General features: G+C 42.7%; 1 protein-coding gene across 1 annotated transcript in view; it reads right to left on the reverse strand.

The window, feature by feature from the left end:
* ankrd27 (ankyrin repeat domain 27 (VPS9 domain)) overlaps positions 1–25,789 on the reverse strand; it is a 115,005-nt gene that overhangs the window by 30,983 nt on the left and 58,233 nt on the right. The window contains 5 exon segments of the mRNA XM_085991572.1: positions 4,635–4,832; positions 5,231–5,347; positions 21,250–21,294; positions 24,373–24,492; positions 24,749–24,808. Coding sequence (XP_085847698.1) covers positions 4,635–4,832; positions 5,231–5,347; positions 21,250–21,294; positions 24,373–24,492; positions 24,749–24,808 — 540 coding nt within the window.

Genomic DNA, 25,789 nt, shown 5'->3' on the forward strand with positions numbered 1-25,789 from the left:
AAGTCTTACTCATTATATAGGGCCTTGGTGAGACCACACCTGGAATATTGTGTACAATTTTGGTCTCCTTACCTAAGGAAGGATATACTTGCCATAGAGGGAGTGCAACGAAAGTTCATGAGATTGATTCCTGGGATGGCGGGACTGTCGTATGAGAAGAGATTAAGTAAACTAGGCCTGTATTCTCTTGAATTCAGAAGAATGTGAGGGGATCTCATTGAAGCATAGAAAATTATTACAGGACTTGACAAGGTGGATGTTGGGAGAATGTTTCCCTTGGCTGGGGAGTCTAGAACCAGGGGCATGGCCTCAGGATAAAGGGTAGGCCATTCAGGACTGAGATGAGAAGACATTTCTTCACACAGAGGGTGGTGAATCTTTGGAATTCTCTACCCCAGAGGGCTCTGGGGGCTCAGTCATTGGGTAAATTCAAAACAGAAGTCGATAGATTTCTGACTAGTAAGGGCATCAAGGGATATGGCGATAGGGCCGGTAAATGGAGTTGAGGCAGAAGATCAGTCATGATCTCATTGAATGGCGGAGCAGGCTCGAAGGGCCGAATAGCCTACTCCTGCTCCTATTTCTTATGTTTAGTATAAACGACATTATTCAACCTTGACCAGTTGCATTCGACAGACGAGTAGAAAAATCAATGGATGCTCAGCAAGTCAGAATAAACATGAGAAAATCTGCAAATTGCTTTGAGTTAATAACTAAAAGTGAAGCTTCCTTTATGCCAATTTCAGTTCACATTTGTATATAGTCATCAAGGTCTTGGTGACCTACCTAATTTTGCTGCAAGGTTCTCCACACGGCAGCAGAGATAGAATTGATTTTTTTATTTATTTACTGAATTACCGTGGAGTGCTGAAAGTCAAACAGATTTTTGCTAACTTCATAAAATTTTCCATTTAAAACCTCAACCTATTTATTCCTCTTGAAATAAGGAAGCTATGTTTGCTTTGATCGGATAGCGTATTCTTGGAATTATGTTTTTTTATTTATCTAAACATCGCAGGGTGAAAATTAAACACGTAGGGGAACTCCACAGCACAATTCTGAGAGACTGCATCTGAAGTAGCAATCTGCAACTGAGTCTGATGAACTATTAAATGGAGTCTGAGAAGTAATGATACTATATAAACACTTGGAATTCTTTTTCTGTTTTCTTCTGTCTCTAGGCTTCTGCAATTTTATTAATTTGCATTTACAAAAAGCCTTCTAAGAAATGGAAAAATGGTTCAATAAATTATTGGATTTCAATGCAGTTTAAAACAATAACAACATGGCAGCTGCAACAAACCTGAAGGCTAGTTACTCAAAACTTAGCAAATGGAAACATTACTTTAATAAAAAGTGTAGCTTTTTTTTCTGGCTCACCTTCCATAATACTTCTGCATACTTGTATGTTTTTATTTGAAAAAAAAACCTTTTAACATTCATACATATCAGTGTAAGTTGGTGGTCTTGCTTAGCATTATAAACGTATCCGTTTTTTAAGTTCAATAAAATGTGTGAAGACAGAATTTCTGCACTATTATTTGACCTCCACCACCTAGAAGGACAAGGGCAACTCTCTGGGATCGCTTCATCCAGACCCGACCTACTGGTCGGCTCAGCAGGGGGAGCCGGCTGATTTCCCGCCCTCCCTGACTGATGGGGTGCAGTGGGGCACACGTTTGGCAGCCGCAGCTCACTGGCAGCATTTAAATGAAACCCGAAACTGAATTTGGCTTGTGCCTCGTGCATGGGGAGTAGTTGCTCTGCCAATTTTGCACCCGTTTTGGAGGCAAGTTGAATTTCCTGAAGAGTGCATTTCCTTTGGTTGAAATCTGAAAAGTGCCACTGAGCTTCAAAATGATAAGGCAATTCCCACCTCCGGAAGGCATGGGCCAGCAAATGACAGATATAAAAACAATGAAATAAGCGCATGTGGATAATACTTCATTTCCTGCTCACCTGTCAGATTCCTCAACAAACATCAATAGGGGTCGTGAATTTTAGACAAATCCATTCAACTAATATCGGCTGTAGGCTGATGTGAAAAATTCATTTAACACATCTACTGATTCCTGACCCTACCATATTTCTATTCAACAATCCTTTATTTTTCTAGTTCTATCTCCCACTTAATGCTCCTTGGAGCCCTTATTACAACCCAGAAGGCATACTCACCTAATTTCTTCCACTTCTATTACATAAGAACATAAGAAATAGGAACAGGAGCATGCCATACGGCCCCTCGAGCCTGTTCCGCCATTCAGTAAGATCATGGCTGATCATCTACATCAACTCCACTTTCCCACCCTATCCCCATTTCCTTCGATTCCGTTAGTATCCAAAAATCTATCGATCTCAGTCTTCAATATACCTAATGACTGAGCAGCCACAGCCCTCTGGGGTAGAGAATTCCAGAGATTCACAACCCTCCAAGGTGAAGACATTTCTCCTCAACTCAGTCCTGAATGGTCAACCCCTTATCCTAAGACTATGACCACTAGTTCTAGATTCTCCAGCCAGGGGAAACAGCCTCTCAGTATCTACCCTATCAAGCCCTCTAAGAATTTTACACGTTGCAATAAGATCACCTCTCATTCTTCTAAATTCAGAGAATAAAGGCCCATTTCTATTCAATCTCTCCTCATAGGACAACCCTTTCATCCCAGGAATCAATCTGTTGCACCTCTTCTAAGGCAAGTACATCCTTCTATAGATAAGGAGACCAAACTGTACACAGTACTCCAGGTGTGGTCTCATCAAAGCCCTATATAATTGCAGCAAGACTTTCTTACTCTTGTACAGCAACCCCCTTGCAATAAAGGCCAACATACCATTTGCTTTCCTAATTGCTTGCTGTACCTGCATGTTAACTTTCTGTGATTCGTGTACAAGGACACCCAAATCCCTCTGAATAACAACATTTACTAGTCTCTCATTTAAAAAATATTCTGCATTTCCATTCTTCCTAACAAAGTAGACAATTTCACATTTCCCCACATTATACGCCATCTGCCACCTTCTTGCCCATTCATTTAACTTGTCTATATCCCTTTGCAACCTCTTTGTGTCCACCTCACAGCTTACTTTCCCACCTAGCTTTGTATCATCAGCAAACTTGGATACATTGCACTCGGTCCCCTCATCTAAGATTGTAAACGGCTGAGGCCCAAGCACTGACCCTTGCGGCACCCCACTAGTTACTACCTGCCAACCCGAAAATGACCCATTTATTCCTACTCTGTTTTCTGTCTGTTAACCAATCCTCAAACCATGTTTATATTACCCCCAATCCCATGAGCCCTAATCTTGTGTAACAACCTCTTGTGTGGCATCTTAATCAAGTGCCTTTTGAAAATCCCTAATCATATTAAGATTTTCCAAGTGCCCAGTTACCATTTCCCTAATAATGTATCCTAGCATTTTCCTTACTACCGATGTCAGACCAACTGGCCTATGGTTACCCGTTTTCTCTCTCCCTCTTTTCTTGAATAGTGGGGTTATATTTGCTGAATTCCAATCCAAAAGGGACCGTTTTAGAAACTAGAGAATTCTGGATGATCAAAACCAAATGCACACCCAACCTGTACTTTAGAAAGTTTCACAAAATGAATTTTTAAATTAAAGGAATTTTTAATTTGTTCTTTCAATATTCAAATTAATAAGTTGCACTGATTATTATTTTCTAAATGTGTCTCCTAACTGGATTCAGGCCTATAATTCTGAGGTGAATTTATTTCTTTGTTACCATCAGCCTAACTTGTATGCTCAATCCTGGCCTGGTATGATTGCTCTCCCTATTGATTGACTCCAGTTAGAGAGTAGCTGGAGAATTGAGCTTCAGCAGCCCTCCAACCAATTACACCATGGAAGGAAGCAGGACTTGCATTTGTGAATTTGGTGGACATGAGGCCATCGTTTACTCTTTGTCTAAGTCCATGTTAAGAAGCAGCATGCTAGGCCAGGTGGTGAATCTACAATATAATGTTCTTTATAAAAGTACAGCATTATTTTCTTAGTTGCCAACCACCTGCTTTTGGAGCATTTGCTCAATGTTTTAGCAGAGTAATATACAGGCCAATGTTTGCCCGTGAAAATCCTACGCAAATCCTGTTGCCTCCTGCACCCCAGATAAAGGTTTGATTGCATGCATGAGCAAAGGTGTATCTGTCAGTATGGGAAGAACAGCAACTGTGCAACAGCCTGCTTGTATGGGCCTGTACATATTTTGGCACAAGTCTAGTAGAAGTGATGGCTAAATCGACATTATTATTCTTTCCAAACTTTTGACTGTCTTGGGGTTTCTTTCCCTGCAGTGTATTTAAAGTGATATAATACTGCAACAGGATGGAGAGTGGACCAAATAGTAAAAAAAAAAAGAGGACTGTGCCGGATGCCAGAGGAAGCCGAGCCAGGGACTCCCTACATTCCCAGGCCTGAGAGAGACTCAGTGTATAGTCAGTGAAGGTGAAACCAGGTTATTTTTAATTTTTCCTGAGGCAGGGGAGGAGTGAATTTATACTCCAAGGTTCAACCATTTTGAGTGTTTTTAACCAGTAACCTGAAAGCCAGGAAATAGAAGTCTGGAATACTGCACAATGCAAAACTTTAATACAGGTCATTTTCTCTTTGCTTACCTGGAGGTCATTGTGTTGGCAAGCCAGGTGGAGCGGGGTTGAATTATGGGCATTTTTCATATTGACACTGGCACCATGACGCAGTAGAAGTGAGACCAGGTCAAAGTGTCCATGTAGAGCAGCCACATGTAACGGGGTAAACCCATCCTGGTTGGCAGAATTCACACCCAATCCATGTACAGTAATACTGGAAAGTTTCTATGGAGATCACATTAGCCATTAGTCTTTTATGATTAACATGGTGTACTGCATTCCTCAACTGTAGAGCAACATAAGCATGTATTACAATCACTGTGCTACATTATTAAAGCAGTGGTGGATGTAAAAATGAGGGTAATTATCTACTGAGATTTACAGAACAACAGGCAAAATTAGTAGAATACATATCAAGTTTTCTGCTTTCCATCATCATTTCAAGTGTCTAAAAGTATCGTGCAACTTAGTAAAAAAGTTTTTCCCCTAAATTAACAGTTGCAATTTTGGATTTACGGTATTATACACACCTCTCAGATATTGTGATCCTTGCTTTAGAGATCACAACTTTAGAGAAGCAAAGAGCAAGAAGCAGTTGGTGTTACAGAAAAGGGCAATAATACCTTTTGTACAGGTTCACACTTTGGACACCGACACAAAGGGTGACAGAATTCTGACTTCAACACAAGTCCGTCCTCCTCCTCTGGCTCTTCATCCACCCATTCCAACAAGTATCGGACCTACAGTCAAACACAAAGGAGGTTATCTTCCAGGCCGAGGGGGCTGGAGATATTGCTGTAACAATAGCAAAACTTCCATCAGTGGAGTTTTCTCAGCAGCAAAGAGATAGTCATCCAGTAAGAGTTCAGTTGCAATTAAAATCCACAGCTAGCTACTGGAAGTCATTTAACTTCTGATAGTGTTTGTTCCATTCTGCATGTTCCATTCTGCATGGTTAATAAATATAGAAAAATACTACTGAATCGATACCACCTAGAGGAAAAAAAACCACAGATCGACTGCTCATTCTTTTCATGGGTGTTTATGCAAGATCCTATCACAGAATAGTTGTTGCGCTTTTAAAAAAGCACTTAATTGTGTGAAGTATTTGGAGAATTTTCAGCATGAAAGTCATTATATATTATAAACCTACATTCTAAAGGATGTGATAAGATGATTATAAATGCAAGTTTCTTTTTTTTTAACCTGAGCCTGGCAGATCACACAAAGAATGAAGGTTTCCCCATAATCAGGCAGCTCACAGCCCAGTTTGACATTGTGGTGCCACATTATTTATGGAACCACTCTAGGATGCTTCCAGCAGCAAGGGAGACCTGACTCTAGAGTCTTCATGAAATTTAAAAAACTGATATTAATAAGAAATGATTTTAAGCATAATTTTTTTTTAATAAAAAGGGGGTGGGGGGGGCACCAAACTACTCGCCCTAGACTTTCATCCTTTTCAATCACAAAAACCAAAATTCCTATCACTGAAGACCATCAGCATCTTTGAGATTTTTGCAATAATGTTATCCAACTTGTGGAAGTTATTAAAGTGCATCATTGTCTTGCAGTACATTACCAATCACTGAGTATATAAAGAATAAATTTATCTCTTAAAAGAAATCTTAGTCTCGAAAGAACAAAAGGTGGACAGAATATCCCTCAACCTCTCATACCTTCCAATGCCAGTGATTCTGTTGAGTGACTGATATTGCTTTATCAAACCCATATTCTATTACTTCAAATATTACACTCCTAGCTGTTATAGGAACAGAAGTGGGCCATTAAGCCTGCTCTTCCATTTGGTTACCATGGTAGCACCACCTTTAATCCCAATTCCCACTTTTCTGCATACCCCTCAAAACCCTAATATCCTATTAGCCATTTTGATTGCTTTTTGGATCTGCAAGGTACTTTTCAAAATAACTTATATACTTAGACCCTAAATCCTTTTGTTTATCTACATCTTTTAGCACTTCTCCATTTAGACTGAACTCCCATCTGCCATTCTTCATTTACATATACTAACTCACACTTTGTTACGTTAAACTCCATCAGCAATCATCCTAAGCACTCTTAAACTATCTGTCATTTTACAATTTTCTGCTATCTTCCTCACAAGTCACTATACCTCCTAGTTCAGTACCATCTGCAAACTTGAGCATACTCCCTTCCACTTTCAAATCCAGGCCGTTTATATACACAAGAGTGAAAAGCTGGAGACCCAGCATTAATCCCTGAGGGATACTACTCGTTATTGCCTACCAAATCAGAGAATATCCTCTTTATTCCAATGCTGATTCAGTGGCTTCAATTTCTGCATAACAACTTAATCTGGGTGGAATCAAATTAAACAGCGCAAAGGATCGTGGCATTTTAAGCGCAAATGAGTTGCGCCCATAACTATTTTATGCTCGAGTATCTGTGATCTTTTACGCTAGTTAAACAGACCCATCGCCTGAAGCAGTCCCCGCCCACGCCCACAGGTTGGAATGGCGATTTTCCGCCGATTGTGCCATTCGGTGGGGGTGGGGGCGGAGTACATCATATTGTGCCCAGATTCTCAGGCTCCCATGGTCACAAGAATCCAGCATTAATCACCTGATCAGCAGTCAGTTGAAGCTACTGACCAGGTCTGCCCTGCTGCTGCAGCAATTAATTTAAAAAGACCATGAGCATTAAGTCAGTCAACTGATCTGCCCCGCTGCTGCAGAAATATCAATTAGTATAAAATGTTTTTCCCTTGCCTTTTATAATACTCCACTATAGCACTTTGATGCCAGACATGAATCGATTATGCTGCTTGATCGTACTGATTTATGGGAGATTTTATGTTAATGTGTTTGATCATAACTTCACCTCAGCAAAACCAAAAACAACTGTGCCCCTAGCGGAAACTCCAGGCCTGTATATTTAAGGATTATTTGCCTTCTGTGTAAATAGTTTTAGCTTATATACATGGGGTCTGGTATTTCCTGCCTTTTTGGACAGACAGGAGAACATGGTGGGCACCTTATTTGATCTCCAGTGAACTATATTAGGAGGGGATCATTTTTAATCATGGGCATGCTAACCTATAAATGGCACATGTAAGGATGCACTTATCCTATCCTATTAGACTCAATCTGCTTAATTACCAATTTACCATGAATATAAAAAAGTGTTGGAGAATACTTCAATCATCAGGATGTTTGCTATCTTATAAATGTTTAACTGCTTACTTGAGCCAATGAAAAAAAGCACAATACTTCATTTAAACAAGCGGACAGATTTAACTATATGCAAAACTTAATTGGACAGGTCAATAATCTGGATACGTAAACCAACTCCTGCAAAGTTAAATGGTGTAAAACTCTGGTGTCTATGCTAAGCCTAAAATCCCCACTTTCCAAATCGCTAATCTTTTCCTTTAACATAATTAAATACAAAAGCTTGCTGTGTTAAGCATAGGACAGGAGGACAGCCAGGATACTGAGTGACCGTTCAATAAATTATACATGACTTCCTGCTGTCTAATCAGTCATCACTGTTCTCTCTTCTGTTCAAGCCCTGGTTAATTCCTTTAGAGTGGATTTCCAGGATTATGGAAAGGTTAACACAGGCCTGGGCCATCTAATGTCAGGTGCCTGCTTTGTCTTCTAATTCCAAATCTAGATATCTAATAATTATAAATAACAGTAACTGAACATTTAAACAACAGCCTGCCATTTTACCCTTCACTATAGCCAACTGAAAGATCTGAATACACCAAAGCAGGGAACCCAAATTAACCAACTCTAATTATACTTCAACAAAATTATGCACCTCTAATTAAAAGAATAAATGGGAACTGAAGGTATCACTAAGTGGCACATCAACTATGTTCGCTATGCTGCCACATGAATACACAAATACTCTGTGGCAGCAATTGCAGAATATATATTCAACTATACATAGGCTAAATCTGAATTTATTCGACAAAGAGAAATCATCAAAATGAATTTGAATTTATTTATGCTGGACTGACAAAATCCAAACCTTTGCACTTCTATTGATTAGGACTACACAAATTCCAATCCAAGGTTTAAATCGACTACAACACTAGAAGGTGGTCCACGTTGTTGCAAATGAGTATTTTTGCCTTCCATGTTTTTTTCAGAAATAGCATTAGTAAGAGCCAACTACAACAAACAAAACAGCAGGTATCTCTAATCTACAGTCTATGAATCCAACAGTTTTAAGTGCATTTAAATATAAGATAACCAAGATTCTGCACATCACAAATGACACAAAGATGGAAAAAAAAAGATTTAAAAAAAATGATGTCACAGATCTTATGGCAGGAGAGTCTTACCTCACTGATAGAACATCTTGGGGATTTTAATGAATGAATGAACTGGCATTTATATAGCACCTTTCACAACCTCAGGATGTCCCAAAGCATTTTACTGTACAACCAATGAAGTACTTTTAAAGTGTAGTCACTATTGTAATGTAGAAAACGGAGCAGCCAGTTTTCACACTGCAAGGTCCCACAAACAACAATGTGATAATGACCAGATAATCTGTTTGTGATGTTGGTTGAGGGGTAAATATTGGCCAAGACGGGACCTCAATTTAATGTCTCATCCAAGAGAGGGCACCTCCGACAGTGCAGCACTCCCTCAGTACTGGAGTGTCAGCCTAGATTGTGTGCTTAAGTCTCGGGATTTGAACCCACAATCCTCAGACTCAGAGGCAAGAGTGTTACCACTGAGCCACGGCTGACACCAAATTAATTCCCTGACCAGGAATCAAACCCGGTCCATGATGGCAAGAGCATCGAATCCTAACCATTAGACTAACATGGGATTTCAAACTGTATACATGGGCCTTCTGTTTTATTTTAGTTAAACTCTTCCCTCCCCCCCCTCCCCAAAGTAAAAAATGTTGAAATTGATGCTTATTTGTTGACACCAAAAATATATTCCTTAAATTTATCTAATAATTTGCACAATTTTACTTTTAATATCAAATTATGTTTGAAATTCCTCCAAAGTAACAGAAATTTACTATACTGAAATGGTTATGCAAGAGGGCTGTAGTACAACCAAAGGGGTTAATACCCTATGTGATTTCAGCGATCAGACAAAATAATAGTTCATTACATATAGAAGCAGATGATCCTAACTGAACAAAGATTTCTGTTCTTTAGGTCAAATGACGTTGGATAAGAACAAGGAACCAGACTGCCTTATGACTGAAATTGTGTCATGTGTCTTATTTGATTCAAGTATAATATATTACATACATGCCAACTATCAGTTTGTTAAGCTGTCAGTCAGCACTTCAACCCACGTATAAGCTTGCTAATGTTTCACAAGTAAAAACAGCTTTTTCTACTGGAACTGGAGGCTGTCGTTAGTAAATAATGAGATCAGCATGAAGGTGGGAGAGGAGGTTATCAGAACCAATCAAATTGGCCAGAGATTAGGACAGAAGGCCATCAGAACCAGCTTGGTTGAGGAATAGGATGGAAGGCTGTTAAAACCAAATAAGATGTTGCTTACTGTCACTGCTGATTGTTTCTTTGCCTCTAGTTTGGGGTACGGTAGTAGTTATGTTACTGGACTAGTAATCCACATGTGGACATACGAGTTCAAATCCCACCATGGCAGCTGGGGAATTTAAATTCAGTTAATTAAATAAATCTGGAATAAAAAGCTAGTATCAGTAATGATGACCATGAAACTACCGGATTGTCATAAAAACCCATCTGGTTCACTAATGTCCTTTAGGGAAGGAAATCTGCCATCTTTACCTGGTCTGGCCGATATGTGACTCCAGACCCACAGCAATGTGGTTGACTCCTAACTGCCCTCTGTGGTTCAATAAATGCTGGCATTGCCAGCGACGCCCACATCCAGTGAACGAATAAAAAAAAGTTTGTGCACAATGTTTTATAGTGAGCTGATAGTTTCCGAAAGTCACTCGCGACAGGTGTATTTTAGTGTTTTGTCCACAAAGAAATTATATATAAATAAATAAGAAGCCGTGAAAATACAACTTTTAAAAACATTGTTCTCAAAGGAACTTTAACGTATGCTCAGGTGTGGTATTATGTGATGGTTTATTTTCTTCACATCTAGTTAGTTGCAGTTTTGAGATAAGAAGAATGTTCCCTTGTGAGCTTTATTTGAGTATTCCTGCGACATCACTTTTAAAATTGCTAGGATTTAAGAGTAAAATAAGGCGTGTGGTTGGAGTGAAGTGTTTTATTTAATTTTAAATAAATTACACGGAGATTCCCATATTTGGGATTTTACTACACTATATTACTATGATGTACAACACAGACCATTGGCCTGTTTGAGGGTGAGTAGTGTCTGACTGTGTTATATAACTTTGAAAGCGGTTTTCAGTTTATTTACATGCACATGGTAGAGATCTCTTTGTCATTGTGCAGTAACGTGGAGCAAGCTATGCACTGTCTGCACTTGAATGGTCAACATCCAAGGAGAAATGTAAGGAGTGGCATTAATAAAATTGTAATAGATTGCAAACTCCTGACTGGAAACAGTCAGGTCCATTTCAGAACAAAAAATTCAGCTCCCTGTGCCTATCTTTGCAAACCACATTTATGTGCACAGTAGATTTTTTTAAATGATTACCATATGTAATGATTTTCATTTCCAGTACATGAAAATAAACTTTCTTTTTATAGAAAAAAGGGTCAAAAGAGTAATATAGGCTAAAAATTAGTGATGGCACATTCTGGAGACATTTCTTGGGTTGCTTCTTTAATGTACGCATTAACACATTTACTTTGAAGTTATATTGAAGTTTATACGACTACTTTATTTTTATATTTAAAACATTTCCATAACTGTTCCAAGATACATCATCATTGTTTAGAAAAGCAGACATCTTAGTAGGCTCCAAATACTGAATACACTAAACCGTTGAAACACAGGTTTTCTGGATGAAGGCAGTTACTTGAAGGAAAGCAGGAGAAAAAATTTCAAGAGTTTTACGGAGGTAAAATTCAAGAGTTTTTTTTTTTAAATAAAGAGGCTGTTTGTGTCTGAGACAGAAAAAAATGACAGCATTCTGAATTATACACCTGTTGTAGCCTTTGCTTTGCGCTCTATCAACTTGAGCGAGCAAAAGAGCACGAGAGTCAAACAGACAATGGGGTCATGGGGGGAGGGGGTAAGGGTCTTTCTTCATGTAGTATTACTCTTTTTAAAGTTTAACTCTCAGTTGAAGTTTGAAGCCTGCAAATTGCCTCACCCGCATTTTGTTGACAGTTAAAAGTCAATGTTAATTGTATACAACTGAGAAATTTTAATTTCTAACACTTATGAGAGGGAGATAGAGGGAAAGGTACAAAGAGAAAAAGACAGACACACAGTGCTTTTCCTCATTCTAATTTGATTTGTTTTAAAAAAAGATTGAATTTTGAAAGCTAACAAAGCCTTGAAGGAAATAGATAGGAAGAGCGACGAGCAGAGAAAGATGAGTAGAGAAAATAGTTGAGGGTGAAGTGCCCTCTGATGTTACACCACCTGCCTTAAGGGGAGCAAGTGGGAGGAGGTTGGTGGATAGAGTGTTAAAGGTGAAGTGAGTGACTGTGAGCCAAGGGGGAGCAGAGAATACAAGGGTTGAGTGAGGAATTCAAAGGAGAAGATGTAGGGGTAGCGATGGGAGTGAGGGTAGGGATAGCGATGGGAGTGAGGGTGTGATGGAAAAGGAAATGGGTTGTGGAAAAGTAAAAGGGTAGGGGACATGGTGGGAGCGAGAGGGTAGGGAAGCATGTGTGAGTAATTGGGAAGGGGAATGGAAAGGGAGACACCGAGGGACACTTTTCTCTAACCTTCATCTCAAAAGCAGCCTGTAGCTGTTGGTGGCTCCTTCACCTACTGCACCAGGTCATACCAGTCTCCACCTCCCACACAAAAAGAAATAACAAAATGACAAAGAGAGAAGAGGACAGATAGAACAGCATAAAGAAGGTGGTTAAGGGAATAGAGCAGAACAGAGCAACAAAACCGGAGAGACAGAGAAACAGCAACATAAAAAACAGCAGCGACTGCGAAAGAGACCATATTCTCCAATTTACTGTGTGCAATGTCGCAGATCGACGAGTAATACACTAAATATCTTTCAGATTTCCAGCATCCGCAGTATTTTACAATTGTACTAAATATCTTGTTTCTGTGTGCACTTCCTGTCAACTTTCCATTATAAATTCCAAATCCACATTTAGAATATAAACTTAAAATGTAATACAGGTTCCTATAGATTTTTGTTAACCAAAGGTATTAAGGGATATGGGGCAAAGGCAGGTATATGGAGTTAGGTCACAGGGCAGCCATGATCTCACTGAATGGCGGAACAGGCTCGAGGGGCTAAATGGCCTACTCCTGTTCCTATGTTCCTTCCTAACTTGTTACACTGTAATTACACTCTCCTCCCAATGGAGGTGCTAAAGAGTAAACTAAACTAAATTAGTAAAACTTATTTTCAGTTTCAAAATGGCTATGTAATCTCAGTGTAAACAATGATACCTAGAAACCCATACCTGAACCCTTCCACTGTGTTAAAAGTTGAAACAGTCCCCCAGGTAGATATTACTCTCAATTCAAAACTGCTTAATTGAAAATCAAATTGTGCAAAAAAAAGCTTCTGTATTGTTTTACTTAAATTGCTTAATTTGAATTACTGGATAATTCAACTTTTTTTGAACAAAAAAATGACTGAATTAACAGTAGACTGTAAATGTCTGTTGGAGCCTGGAATTGGCATTTCTAGGGATAAATATGGGCTGAGATATGAAATACTCCATATTGGTTCTTCTACTGAGGTGGGAAGTGGGTTGTCTGTGGAGGGGAATGGGTTCAGTAGTGTATGTGGGGGATATGGATAGATATTCAGAGATTTCACTCAACTACCTTTGAAAATCAAGGTGTATATATGTAGCACTTTCTGCAGATTAACTAAAAGGTCTTTTGTCATTTCATGCTTTATGTTGGTACATTGTGCACTGAAAATGAAAAATAACCAGACTGTGTCAAAAAAAAATATTTTCAATAATGTTTTGAACATGAAGGAAAACTCAAAGAATAATTTAAATACAATACCAATATAAAATTGGCTAAGTGACAGGAAACAGAGTAGTGGTGAACGGTTGTTTTTCGGACTGGAGGAAGGTATACAGTGGTGTTTCCCGGGGTCGGTTCTAGGACCACTGCTTTTCTTGATATATATTAATGACTTGGATGTGGGTGTACAGGACACAATTTCAAAATTTGCAGATGGCACAAAACTTGGAAGTATAGTGAACAATGAGGAGGATAGTGATAGACTTCAAGAGGGCACAGACAGGCTAGTGGAATGGGTGAACACGTGGCAGATGAAATTTAATGCAGAAAAGTGCAAAGTGATACATTTTGGTAGAATGAGGAGAGGAAATATAAACTAAAGGGTACAATCCTAAAGGGGGTGCATGAACAGAGAGACCTAGGGGTATATATGCACAAATTGTTGAAGGTGGCAGGGCAGGTTGAGAAAGCAGTTAAAAAAGCTTACGGGATCCTGGGCTTCATGAATAATATAATAATAATCAATTTTATTGTCATTGTTAGTGCACAAGTGCAGTACAACGAAATGTAGGCTTGCGGCTCCCGAGAGTGCACATTTAGATTAAGACATTTAAACATTCAACATACATTTGGCTTGTAATACATTAACATAAACATAACCATGATAAAGTGCATTGGCAGATGTGCAGGCTTGAGAGTTTATTTGTGGAGTTCAGTAGGATGACAGCCCTGGGAAAGAAGCTGTTCCTAAATCTGGTCGTACGGGTGCGAATGCATCTGTAGCGTCTCCCAGATGGCAGGAGGGCGAACAGACTGTGGCTGGGGTGGGTAGGGTCTTCGATGATGGTCCGTGACCTCCGTAAACAGCGTTTCTGGTATATGTGCTCTATGGTCGGTAGCCGGGTGCCAGTAATGCATTGGGCAGTTTTGACTACCCGCTGCAGGGCTTTCTGGTCATAGTAGCTACAGCTGCCATACCATACTGTGATACAGTTCGTCAGGATGCTCTCTATTGTGCAGCGGTAAAAGTTAGAGAGGATCAGGGGTGACAGGTTACATCCCTTCAGCCTCCTTAGGAAATACGCTGCTGGGCCTTCTTCACCAGAGAGGAGGTATTGAGGGACCAGGAGAGGTCTTCCGTGATGTGGACTCCGAGGAACTTAAAGCTGTCCACCCTTTCCACCACAGCCCCATTGATCTGGATGGGGGTGTGACTTCCACCTTTAGACTTCCTGAAGTCCACAATGATTTCTTTGGTTTTCTTGATGTATAGGAGGTATAGAGTACAAAAGCATGGAAATTATGATGAACATGTCTAAAACATTGGTTCGGCCTCAACTGGAGTATTATGTCAAATTCTGGGCACCGCACCTTAGGAAGGATGTGAATGCCTTAGAGAGGGTGCAGAAAAGATTTATGAGAATGATTCCAGGGATGAGGGACTTCAGTTACGTGGATAGACTGGAGAAGCTGGGGTTGTTCTCCTTAAAGCAGAGAAGAGCGAGGGGAGATTTGATAGAGGTGTTCAAAATCATGAGGGGTCTGGACAGAGTAGATAGAGAGAAACTGTTCCATTGGCAGAAGGGTCGGGAACCAGAGGACACAGATTTAAGGTGATTGGCAAAAGAACCAAAGGCGACATAAGAAAAAACTTTATGCAGCGAGTGGTTAGGATCTGGAATGCACTGCCTGAAAGGGTGGTGGAGGCAGACTCAATCATGGCTTTCAAAAGAGAGTTGGATAAGTACTTGAAGGAAAATAATTTGCTGGGCTACGGGGAAAGGGCAGGGGAGTGGGACTAGCTGAAGTGCTCTTGCAGAGAGCCGGCACAGGCTTGACAGGCCAAATGGCCTCCTTCCATGCTGTAACCATTCTATGATTCTATGAAAATGCAACTCATTCACAGAATTAAATAAACTAAAGCAGAGCTACGAACTCTAAATTGCCCATAAAACAATTGGTTATTTACTAGCCATGGTTGAGTACAGCAAAAAGGAAGCACACATCATAAATTTTCTCCATCCTTTAAAAAAAATGTCAGGTAACTAAGATACAAAATTATGCCGTTGTGGGGGACTACGGTCTCCCACGTAAAGAAATAGGCAACACAGCAAGCTACAAGAAATAGGTCTTTACTCCAACTCTCACAATACAGTACTGAATTCGTGAAGCCCGCGAACCTGTGATGACTCACGGATTGGTCACCTGCTGGAACCTGATTGGTTTTCCTTCTCTCAGCAGCAGGCAAGTCTGAACATGCCTTATTCCTCTCAGCTTGCAACTGTCTTGCGGGGGGAGGGGAATACAGCAGTTAAAAGGGGATTATACAGGTTTATCTACATACACACAGTGTTTCCCCAATGTGGCAATGCCACATACGCCCCCCCAGAATCCTCGTTAACTGTAAAAGTCAGTCTCTGCGGAGGTTTGACCAAGCGGCCGTAGCGGCTATAGTAGCCATCTGGCGTGTGAGGAGGGCTGTCTGGGAGGTCGGCCGGTTGGTTCATCGGCTGGTCTGCCGGTGGGCTGGCTGGACGGGCTGCCGGTGGGCTGGCTGGACGGGCTGCCGGCGAAGGTGGGGCGGCGGCCGGGAAGTAAGGTTCTGGCATGTCTTGGTCCTCTTGTGGGGCCGCCGCCAACGCGGGAGGTCTGCCCCGCCGTGGGGGAAGAGCCGGCCGAAACGGGACGCTGAGGTCCAGGTGCGCCGGTTTGAGGCGGTCTACTGAAATAAGGTCCGGCTTCCCACCGACGTCGATAAGAAAAGCTTTGTCCCCCGTCTCCAATACTGGGAAGGGGCCGGTGTATGGTGCCTGCAGCGGGCCTCTGTGCGCGTCCCGGCGCACGAAGACGAGCTCCGCATGTCGTAAGTCTCGAGGCACGTAGGACGGCTGTGGGCTGTGTTGCGAAGTGGGCACTGGACGGAATTGCTGGGCCGCGTCCCGGTGCAGGGAAAGCTGTCTGGCGGCCGACCACGGCTCCGTTGTCAGGGGGAGGAAGTCGCCTGGTACTCTGAGCGGTTGGCCGTAGACCCTCTCGGCCGCGGAGGTCCTCTTTGGGCGCGGTGCGCAATCCCAGGAGAACCCAGGGTAGTTTGTCGATCCAGCTGGTGTTGGCCAGGCTGGCGCGGAGGGAGGCTTTCAAAGAACGATGAAAGCGCTCGCAGAGCCCATTGGCCTGCGGGTGGTAGGCTGTTGTCCTGTGCAACTTGGTGCCGAGGCCAGCGGTGATGGCATTCCACAAGTGAGAAGTGAACTGGGGGCCTCTGTCCGAGGATATGTCGGTCGGCACGCCGAACCGGGCCACCCATGTCGAGACGAATGCTCGCGCGACGTCGGTCATGGTGGTGGAGGCGAAGAGAACCACCTCGGGCCATCTGGTGGTGCGGTCGACGATCGTGAGGTGTGTAAAACCGTGCAACGGCGGCAAGGGGCCTACCAGATCAACGTGGACGTGGTCGAAACGCCTCTCGGGCACCGGGAAACACTCCAATGATGCCTTGGTGTGCTGCTGGACCTTAGCGCGCTGACACGCCACGCATGTGTTGGTCCAGTCTCTCACATCCTTGTGGAGTCCAGGCCAGGCGAACTTGGCGGACATAAGTTTCTGAGACGCACGCATCCCTGGATGTGAGAGGCCGTGGATGATGTCGAAAACTCGCTTGCGCCAGGCGGATGGGACGACCGGCCTAGGCGAGGGGACTGAGACGTCGCACAGGAGGGTTGTGCCGGCTGCGTGGAAGTGGATGTCGGCCAGGGTGAGGCTGGTAGTTGACATCCTGAGGGCCTGGATCTCCGCGTCGGCGGCCTGGTCTCTCGCCATGCTGACGTAGTCGACGCCCAGGTGCACTGCGTGGAGCGAGGGTCTCGAGAGGCAGTCGGCCACCAAATTGTCCTTGCCGGCGACGTGGCGGATGTCCGTGGTGAACTCCGAGATGAAGTTGAGTTGGCGCTGTTGGCGCGCGGACCAGGGTTCGGTTACTTTGGCCATGGCGAAAGTGAGCGGCTTGTGGTCCACGAATGCGGTGAACGGCCGGCCTTCCAGGAGGAAACGGAAGTGCCGAATTGCCAGGAACAGGAGCTCTCTGTCGAACGTGCTGTAGGCCTGCTCGTTCTTGCGCAGCTGTCGGCTGAAAAATGCCAGTGGCTGCCACGCGCCTTCGACCCACTGTTGCTGGACGGCGCCGATGGCGTAATCCGAGGCGTCCGTGGTGAGGGCGGTCTTGGCGCCCGGGATGGGGTGGGCCAGTAGTGTGGCGTTGGCCAAGGCGCTTTTGGTTTGGTGGAAGGCTGGTCGCCATCTCGCTGGACCAGGTGAGTTGCTCTTTACCCGTTTTGCCCCTGGTGGCTTCGTAGAGGGGGCGCATGAGTGCGGCGGCCTTGGGCACGAACCGGTGATAGAAATTGACCATCCCCAAAAATTCCTGCAGCGCCTTGACCGAGGTGGGCTGGGGAAAGTCCGCCACCGCCTGCACCTTGGAAGGTAGGGGAATGGCTCCCCTTGGCGAGATTCTGTGGCCGAGAGTGTCAATTTGGGCTGCTCCGAACTGGCATTTGGCCGGGTTGACGATTAGCCCGTGTTGGCTGAGGCGCTGCAAAAGGGAGCGCAAATGCGCGATGTGCTCGGCCTTGCTGGTGCTGGCCACGAGGAGATCGTCCAGATAGACGAACAGGAAGCTCAGGTCCTGTAGGACGGAGTCCAGGAGCCGTTGGAAGGCCTGTGCGGCATTCTTAAGCCCGAAGGGCATGCGCAGGAACTCGAACAGTCCGAAGTGGGTGATGACCGCCGTCTTCTGGACGTCTGCGTGATGGACGGGGACCTGATGGTAGCCGCGAATCAGGTCGACCTTGGAAAAGACGGACTTTCCTGCTAGGTGTGCCGAGAAGTCTTGGATGTGTGGAATGGGGTATCTATCGGGCGTGGTGGCGTCGTTGAGCCGTCTGTAGTCGCCGCAGGGGCGCCAGCCACCGCCCGGCTTGGGCACAATATGGAGGGGGGACGACCAAGGGCTGTTCGAGCGGCAGATGATGCCCAGTTTTTCCATCGTGGCGAATTCTTCCTTGGCCACCGCCATCTTGGCTGGGTCCAGGCGCCTGGCTCGAGCGAACACTGGTGGTCCCGTAGTGGCGATGTGGTGCTTGACCCCATGCTTGGCTGCCGCGGCTGAGAAAGTCGGTTGTGTGAGCCTCGAGAAATCTGCGAGTAGGCGGGCGTAGTCGTCATGCGCCGGGGCGGAGCAGGAACCGACGAGGGCCGGGCTGTTGCTCTGCTGGCAGGCCAGTGAAGCGAAAGTTGCTGCGTCGATCAGGCGCCTGTCGCGGATGTCGACCAGGAGTCCGTGGGCGCAAAGAAAATCGGCGCCCAGCAAGGGATGTGCCACCGAGGCCGTCACGAAATCCCACGTAAATCGCTGGCCGTTGAAACAAACCTCGGCCTGTCGCTTTCCGAAAGTAGCGATGGCTGCGCCATTTGCCGCCACGAGGGGTGGGCCGCTGCGGCCTGCCTGGATGTCGAGCTGGGAAGCAGGAATTATGCTGCATTGGGCTCCGGTGTCGCAAAGGAATCTGCGCCCTGAAAGAGAGTCGGTTATGTACAGCAGTTTACCTGCGGTGCCGATGGCCATCGTGGCGGCGGGGGTGCGGTCGAGCGGGCCTAGGCGGCGGCGCGGGGCTGGTGCATTGGTCCGGGCGGCCATCTTGGTTTGATCAAAAGAGCAGGGTGCTCTGCAGCGTTGGGCCTTGTGGCCGAAATGCGCGTGGTAGTAGCATAGTTCTGCGGCCTGGCGTGGCGGCGCGCGCTCGGTGGTGTCGGGGAGCCTCGCGGCTGCACAGCCGAGTTGGGCGACAGCAAAGACTTTGTCCGCGGCAGCTGCCAGTTGTACGCAATTCGTGATCGGGGACCCCGCGAGGGCAGTCTGTACCTGCTGAGGAAGCAGGCTGAGGAAAAGGGCCCGAAACAAGAAGCACTGCGGTTCAGAGCCCAGGAGCGCAAGCATCCGGCTCATCAACTGGGTTGGGGTAGAATCGCCAAGGCCTGGTAGTGAGAGAAGCCTGCGGGCCCTCTCCTCCTTGGACAGGCCGTAAGCCTGCAGTAAGCGGTCCTTAATGGTTGAGTACTTGCCGGTCTGTGGTGGGTTCCCCAGCAGGTCGAGAACTTCAGCGGCGGTAGAGCTTGCTAGTGCTGAGACTATGTGGAGGTACCTTTCTTCATCGTCTTGAACCCTGCGAAGGGTGAATTGGGCCTCCGAGTGCGCGAACCAAGCTGGTGCTTGGTGTTCCCAGAAGGTGGGGAGCTTCAAGGACGTGGCGCCGGCCGACATCAGGCTGCTGCTGGTTGCCATCAGGTCGTTGCTGGCCTCTGTAGGGCTGCGTGAGTCGGGGGCTTCGGCCGCCGACATTCGGGGTCACCAATGTGGGGGACTACGGTCTCCCACGTAAAGAAATAGGCAACACAGCGAGCTACAAGAAATAGGTCTTTACTCCAACTCTCACAATACAGTACTGAATTCGTGAAGCCCGCGAACCTGTGATGACTCACGGATTGGTCACCTGCTGGAACCTGATTGGTTTTCCTTCTCTCAGCAGCAGGCAAGTCTGAACATGCCTTATTCCTCTCGGCTTGCAACTGTCTTGCGGGGGGAGGGGAATAAAGCAGTTAAAAGGGGATTATACATGTTTATCTACATACACACAGTGTTTCCCCAAACACCGTCATAATAATTCTCAACTTTTGTTAATTTTGCTTTCAGGACTATTTAGCAAGCAAATGACAGGCTCCTTCATACCATCTGATCTGTGCATCGCACATGCAATATAGAGAGCCTTCCCCCAGTAGAATTTCCTTCAGATACAATTGTTGCGTTGCCTTTTAAACTCTTTTATTCTAAGGTAAGGGATCAAAAAGGTACTACAACAGATCAAACATATCACAGTGCAGCACCACTGTCACATTAACATCACTTAAGAAATACAGATCAAAGACAGTTGCCCCAGAATCATGTCCACACCAGTACAAATCAATAGAAATCTAGAGCACTGATTTTTTTAATTTTTTTTTTTTTTTTTTTTTTTACTACCAGCGTTTAATATTGTAGGACGAAACGTTCCTAAAACATCTATTTTTACGGTATTTCTCAAAATGTTGCTTCTGACTTCTTGGGAATCAAAATGCAATTTGGATCAACATAAAACAAAACAAGTATATTTCAAGGCTGTTTTTAATTTATATTGCTGTAGATCTAAAGCTAAGGTTTCATTGTATAATCAAAATATTTAAAAACAATTTTTTAAATCAAATATCCCTTCTTCAATTATTTTCCAAAGGAAGTTTTATATCAGCTCCTTAACAGCATAGAGGGTAATGTTTCAGTCTGGGCAAATGTCTGCACATGCACAAGGTAAACTCCAAGGTCCTATTCATAAAATGTAATACAGTGAAATCACAAAAGCTAGAGTCATTTTCACATAATGGTATTTGTAATTTTATCAAAAATAAAACCAGTCAAAACTAGCAAAGAAATCCCACATCCATCCTTCCAAATAATTTAAAGGTACAGTTTCTGCTGGCAGTACTGTACTTACCATTTCTACATCCCCATCAGCTATAGCTCGCAATAATTTTTCCACCTGCAATAAAATGACAACAAACTAAGCTCCTTCTGTTAAAAATAAGGAATGAAAATGGATTATCTGGTTTAGTACAATGCCTTCTAGCAGCTCAGTAATCTGGTCAGCAAGGATTAAAGAGATGAACAAATTACACGTTCAGGATTTAAAAAAAAAAAAATCTATTTCTTAAATATGTGCAGGTTTGTCATGAAAGCTTTGCTTTGGGAGATTTCATCATCAATTGTTTTTTACTGTTTCACATCTGAAAACATGAATAAAATACAGATTACCCATTATTCCTGCTTTGTGTTGCCAGCTATAACTTTCCACATTGTTTTACCAGAAAACTGAAAATAAATTATGCTTGCAGTTTTCTTAAGGGCTAAATACTTAGACCTTACATCATTAATCAGTCTCATCATTAAAACATATTTAAAGGATATTGAATTGCTAAATGTCCTTTTTTCCTGAAGACTGAATTGCCTTGTCTAAATTAACAAGCTTAGCTTTCCAATCACAGTCATTTTGCTTTTTCTTGTAAATGGCATTACTCTGCATCATCAATAGATTAATAATTTCCCATGCTGAGTTTTTTGAAGTCTGCACATGCTCTACATTTAAAATGCAGAAGAAAAACAGTAAAAACGAACCTTGTGGGACAAAAATCCCCTGCCACAATGAAATTCAGTTTTACTTCTATATATGTGTTTCAATTTTTCCAGATAAGCCCGTTTTCATAGCTGTACTAATCTAGATCCAGATACATAAACATAGAAACATAGAAGATAGGAGGAGTAGGCCATTCGGCCCCTGAGCCTGCTCCGCCATTCAATGAGATCATGGCTGATCATCCAAATTCAGTACCCTGTTCCTGCCTTCTCTCCATATCCCTTGATCCCTTTAGCCTTAAGAAATATATCCAACTCCTTCTTGAATACATTTAATGAATTGGCCTCTACTGCCTTCTTTGGTAGAGAATTCCACAGGTTCACCACTCTCTGGGTGAAGAAATTCCTCCTCATCTCTGTCCTAAATAGCTTACCCCTTTATCCTTAGACTGTGACCCCTGGTTCTGGACTCCCCGACCATCGGGAACATCCTTCCTGCATCTAGTCTGTCTAGTCCTGTTAGAATTTTATAAGTTTCGATGAGATCCCCTCTCATTCTTCTAAACTCCAGCGAGTACAAGCCCAATCGACCCAATCTCTCCTCATACGTCATTCCTGCCATCCCAGGTATCATATTCAGGTGCTTCAGAATATCGCAATTAAAGCTTGCAGTATAGACTCAAAGAGAGAGTGAACACTCGTTCCATCCACCAGACAGTGAATTTGTGAAGATTTTTATTTTTACGGTTAATGTTGAGTGAGGGTAAATATTCATATCAGCTCACCCAAGTCACTGGTGGTAGAATTTGGGCAAATCAGTGCCATGATTTAATATTTAGCAGCAATTTAAGATTAAAAAATTTTTTTTTTTTTTAATGTCACTGTCCTTGGAGAGAAATGAAAAGCAGTTCAAATGATATAATGGGGAGAACGAAAACATAACCTCCATTAAAACCAGAAATGTTTACTTACTTATATGTACAGAATTACATAGAATATACAGCACAGAAACAGGCCATTCGGCCCAACTGGTCTCTGCTGGTGTTTATACTCCACACGAGCCTCCTCCCATTCCAACTACCTCATCTCAGCCTTTCAGCATATCTTTCTATTCACTTTTTTTCATGTACTCATCTAGTTTCCTTTTCAAAGCATCCAAGCTATTTGCCTCAACCACTTTCTGTGGTAGGGAGTTCCACATTCTAACCACTCTCCAAGTAAAAGACATTTCTCCTTATTTCCCTATTAGATTTATTAGTAACTATCGTATATTTACACCCCCTAGTTTTGGATTCTCCCACAAGTGGAAACATTCTCTCTACATTCACCCTGTCCAACCCATTCATAATTTTAAAAGACCTCTATCAGGTCACCTCCGGGTCTTCTCTTTTCTAAAGAAAAAAGCCCATACCAGTTCAATCTTTCCCAATAGCTATAATCTCCCCGTTCTGGTACCATCCTTGTACATCTTTTTTGCATTTTCTCCAGTGCTTCTATGTCTTTTTTATGGTTTGAGGACCAGAACTGTGTACAGTACTCTAAGTATGGCCTGACCAGGGTCCTATACAACTTTAATATAGCTTCACTACTTTTGAATTCTATACCCCTAGAATTAAATCCCAGGGTTTTGCTAGCATTTTTATTTGCTTTGCTGACCTGCGATGCTGCATACATAGCAAATATATTCATGGGGTGGTTAGGAGACAAAGTGATAGGATAAATATTTCTGCGAATGACTGGCTTAGTGACTTGTGAATAGCAAAATACCTAGAGTGGAATCATGCTCCACTCACCTTCCTACCCCTGTCCTGTTCCCCAAAAACTATGTCACACCTGACCAAGAAGCAGAATTATAGTGAATAAAATGAATTAATTTGACTCTAATGGAATCATTACAGACTTGTAAAGTACTTTAATACTCACCTCATTATTCCTTCACTTTGCAATGTTGGGAACAAGTGTAAAGCATTTTGCTCAGTATATGAGATTTTTAAAATTACATTTTGTGCAAATGATGCAGAAATACAATACAATACAAGGAAAGAGGAAATAACAAAACCCAGGAATTTAACTAGTTTTGGCTTAAAAAAATAATAGATAGCAGCATACAGTGAAAACAAGGTAGTATCATTGGCAATAAAATATTTCTCAGATGAGATATCAAATTGTTAGATTATTGATAACTTTTACATCAATTTAATTTCATTTGTGCAGAATACAAATTGGTTACATGTTGGGGCAGTGGAATAATTAGTTTATAATCCTGTGTGGAACATTTCCAAATAAACTTGGTATTCCATTATTCTCCATTATACATCTTGCTTCCTTTGCAAATATAGGGAAAATAGCATTCACTCTCATATGGCCTATTTGCTGCTAAAACAAGGCAGTGAGTGTTGTTTAGCAGACCTTTAGATTTGGTGGCTGAAGAGACTTCATTGCTGACAATTTTTCCACATATATGCTGATGTGATAAAACAGCTTTCACCTCTTTGTATTTGCCTTTCTCTTCTTTGTGCCTCATCGCAACCGATACAGAGGAAATAGTGGAAATAGATGACTTCTGACTACCAGTGTCAGTGGAAGGCTGAGGAGATCTGCCAACAGACTATAGAAAACAATGGCCAAGTTAGCATAAGTTACTCAATAATAGAATTTGTAAAGTTACTAAAATCTGATACGAAATTTAAATTGAAGGCTTTAGAAAATGGTAATGCAAGCACGATAACTAAAGAGGATAAAAATATATATTTGTGTGGATATATGTATTTATATGTTCTAGCCCACAAGATATATTCAATTGCTTTAAACTTGCTCTTTTTCTTTAAAGTTAAAAAGATAGACAACTTGAGAACGATAGTTACCTCTGGCATGCTCTGTCGTCTGTCATTACCAAGGTAGGTAAATTCCAGCAAATCTAATATCTGCAAGGGTAGAGAACATCATTTTTACACAAAAGTTTATCAACAGCTAACAATACTGTTTCATTTAGTATGTAGATCTAAATGCTTCGGCATGAAATTAAAATGTAAGATTTAAAATATTTTACAGCACAAAAAGTCAAAAAACGAACAAGAATCAGCGACACAATATTGCGTTATGTTCCTCCCAGCCATTCACCTCATTTTCTTTCTTCTTTCTAAATTTGACCATTTTTATCTTTGCATTTCAGGGATGTTCCCTTCAATTCTCGCCTTATGTTTATAACCTCTCCGAAGCAGCACACATCCTGTGGCCAAGAGTGTTTTCCTGCCAATCTGCCACCATCAATTCCACTCTTAGCAAGGAACTACAAGGCACGTGATGAAACCTCTCCCTATTTTCTCAGCCCATGGGGACACACCAAGCCTCCCCTTGGCACAATCCCACAGATTGGGAATTGCAAAAAGCACAAAATTCTAATCTACATCTCTCCATCACATGGTACCACGTCCTGGTTAGCTACCTAATTTTAAAGATTCTATTTTAAAGATCTGTCAGGCAAGATGACTGTCATGCCACCTCATTTTATAAAGAGACTTTACTACACCAGCAAGACGTTAAGGATCAAATTAAACTAGTGTGCCAATTTGTGAGGAGAACTCAATCAGAGAGAGAAAAATATCACATATCCCCTTAGAAATCTAAAACGTTTTTAAGTTACTGAATTGGTAAAGTTAGCATTTTGGATGCACGAGTGTGTAGTCCCCAATTAATACACTGCTGAAAGATAACCTGGTACCTGATGAGAAGAAGTCAGGTTTGTTTCTTAGTTAAAACCCACTGAAGTGTTTAAGATATTTCTGAAAAGTTGATTCTCAAATAGGCAATGCATGCAAACCATTCCATCCCATCCCTTCCCTTCATCTTTGTGAGGAGAGATTAGATACATGTCAATCTTTGTGCCTAAAATATATAATTGATTA

This window comes from Somniosus microcephalus, chromosome 6 (assembly GCF_052327205.1).
Source record: "Somniosus microcephalus isolate GS21.2 chromosome 6, FLI_Smic_1.0, whole genome shotgun sequence".
NCBI classification, from domain to species: Eukaryota; Metazoa; Chordata; class Chondrichthyes; order Squaliformes; family Somniosidae; genus Somniosus; species Somniosus microcephalus.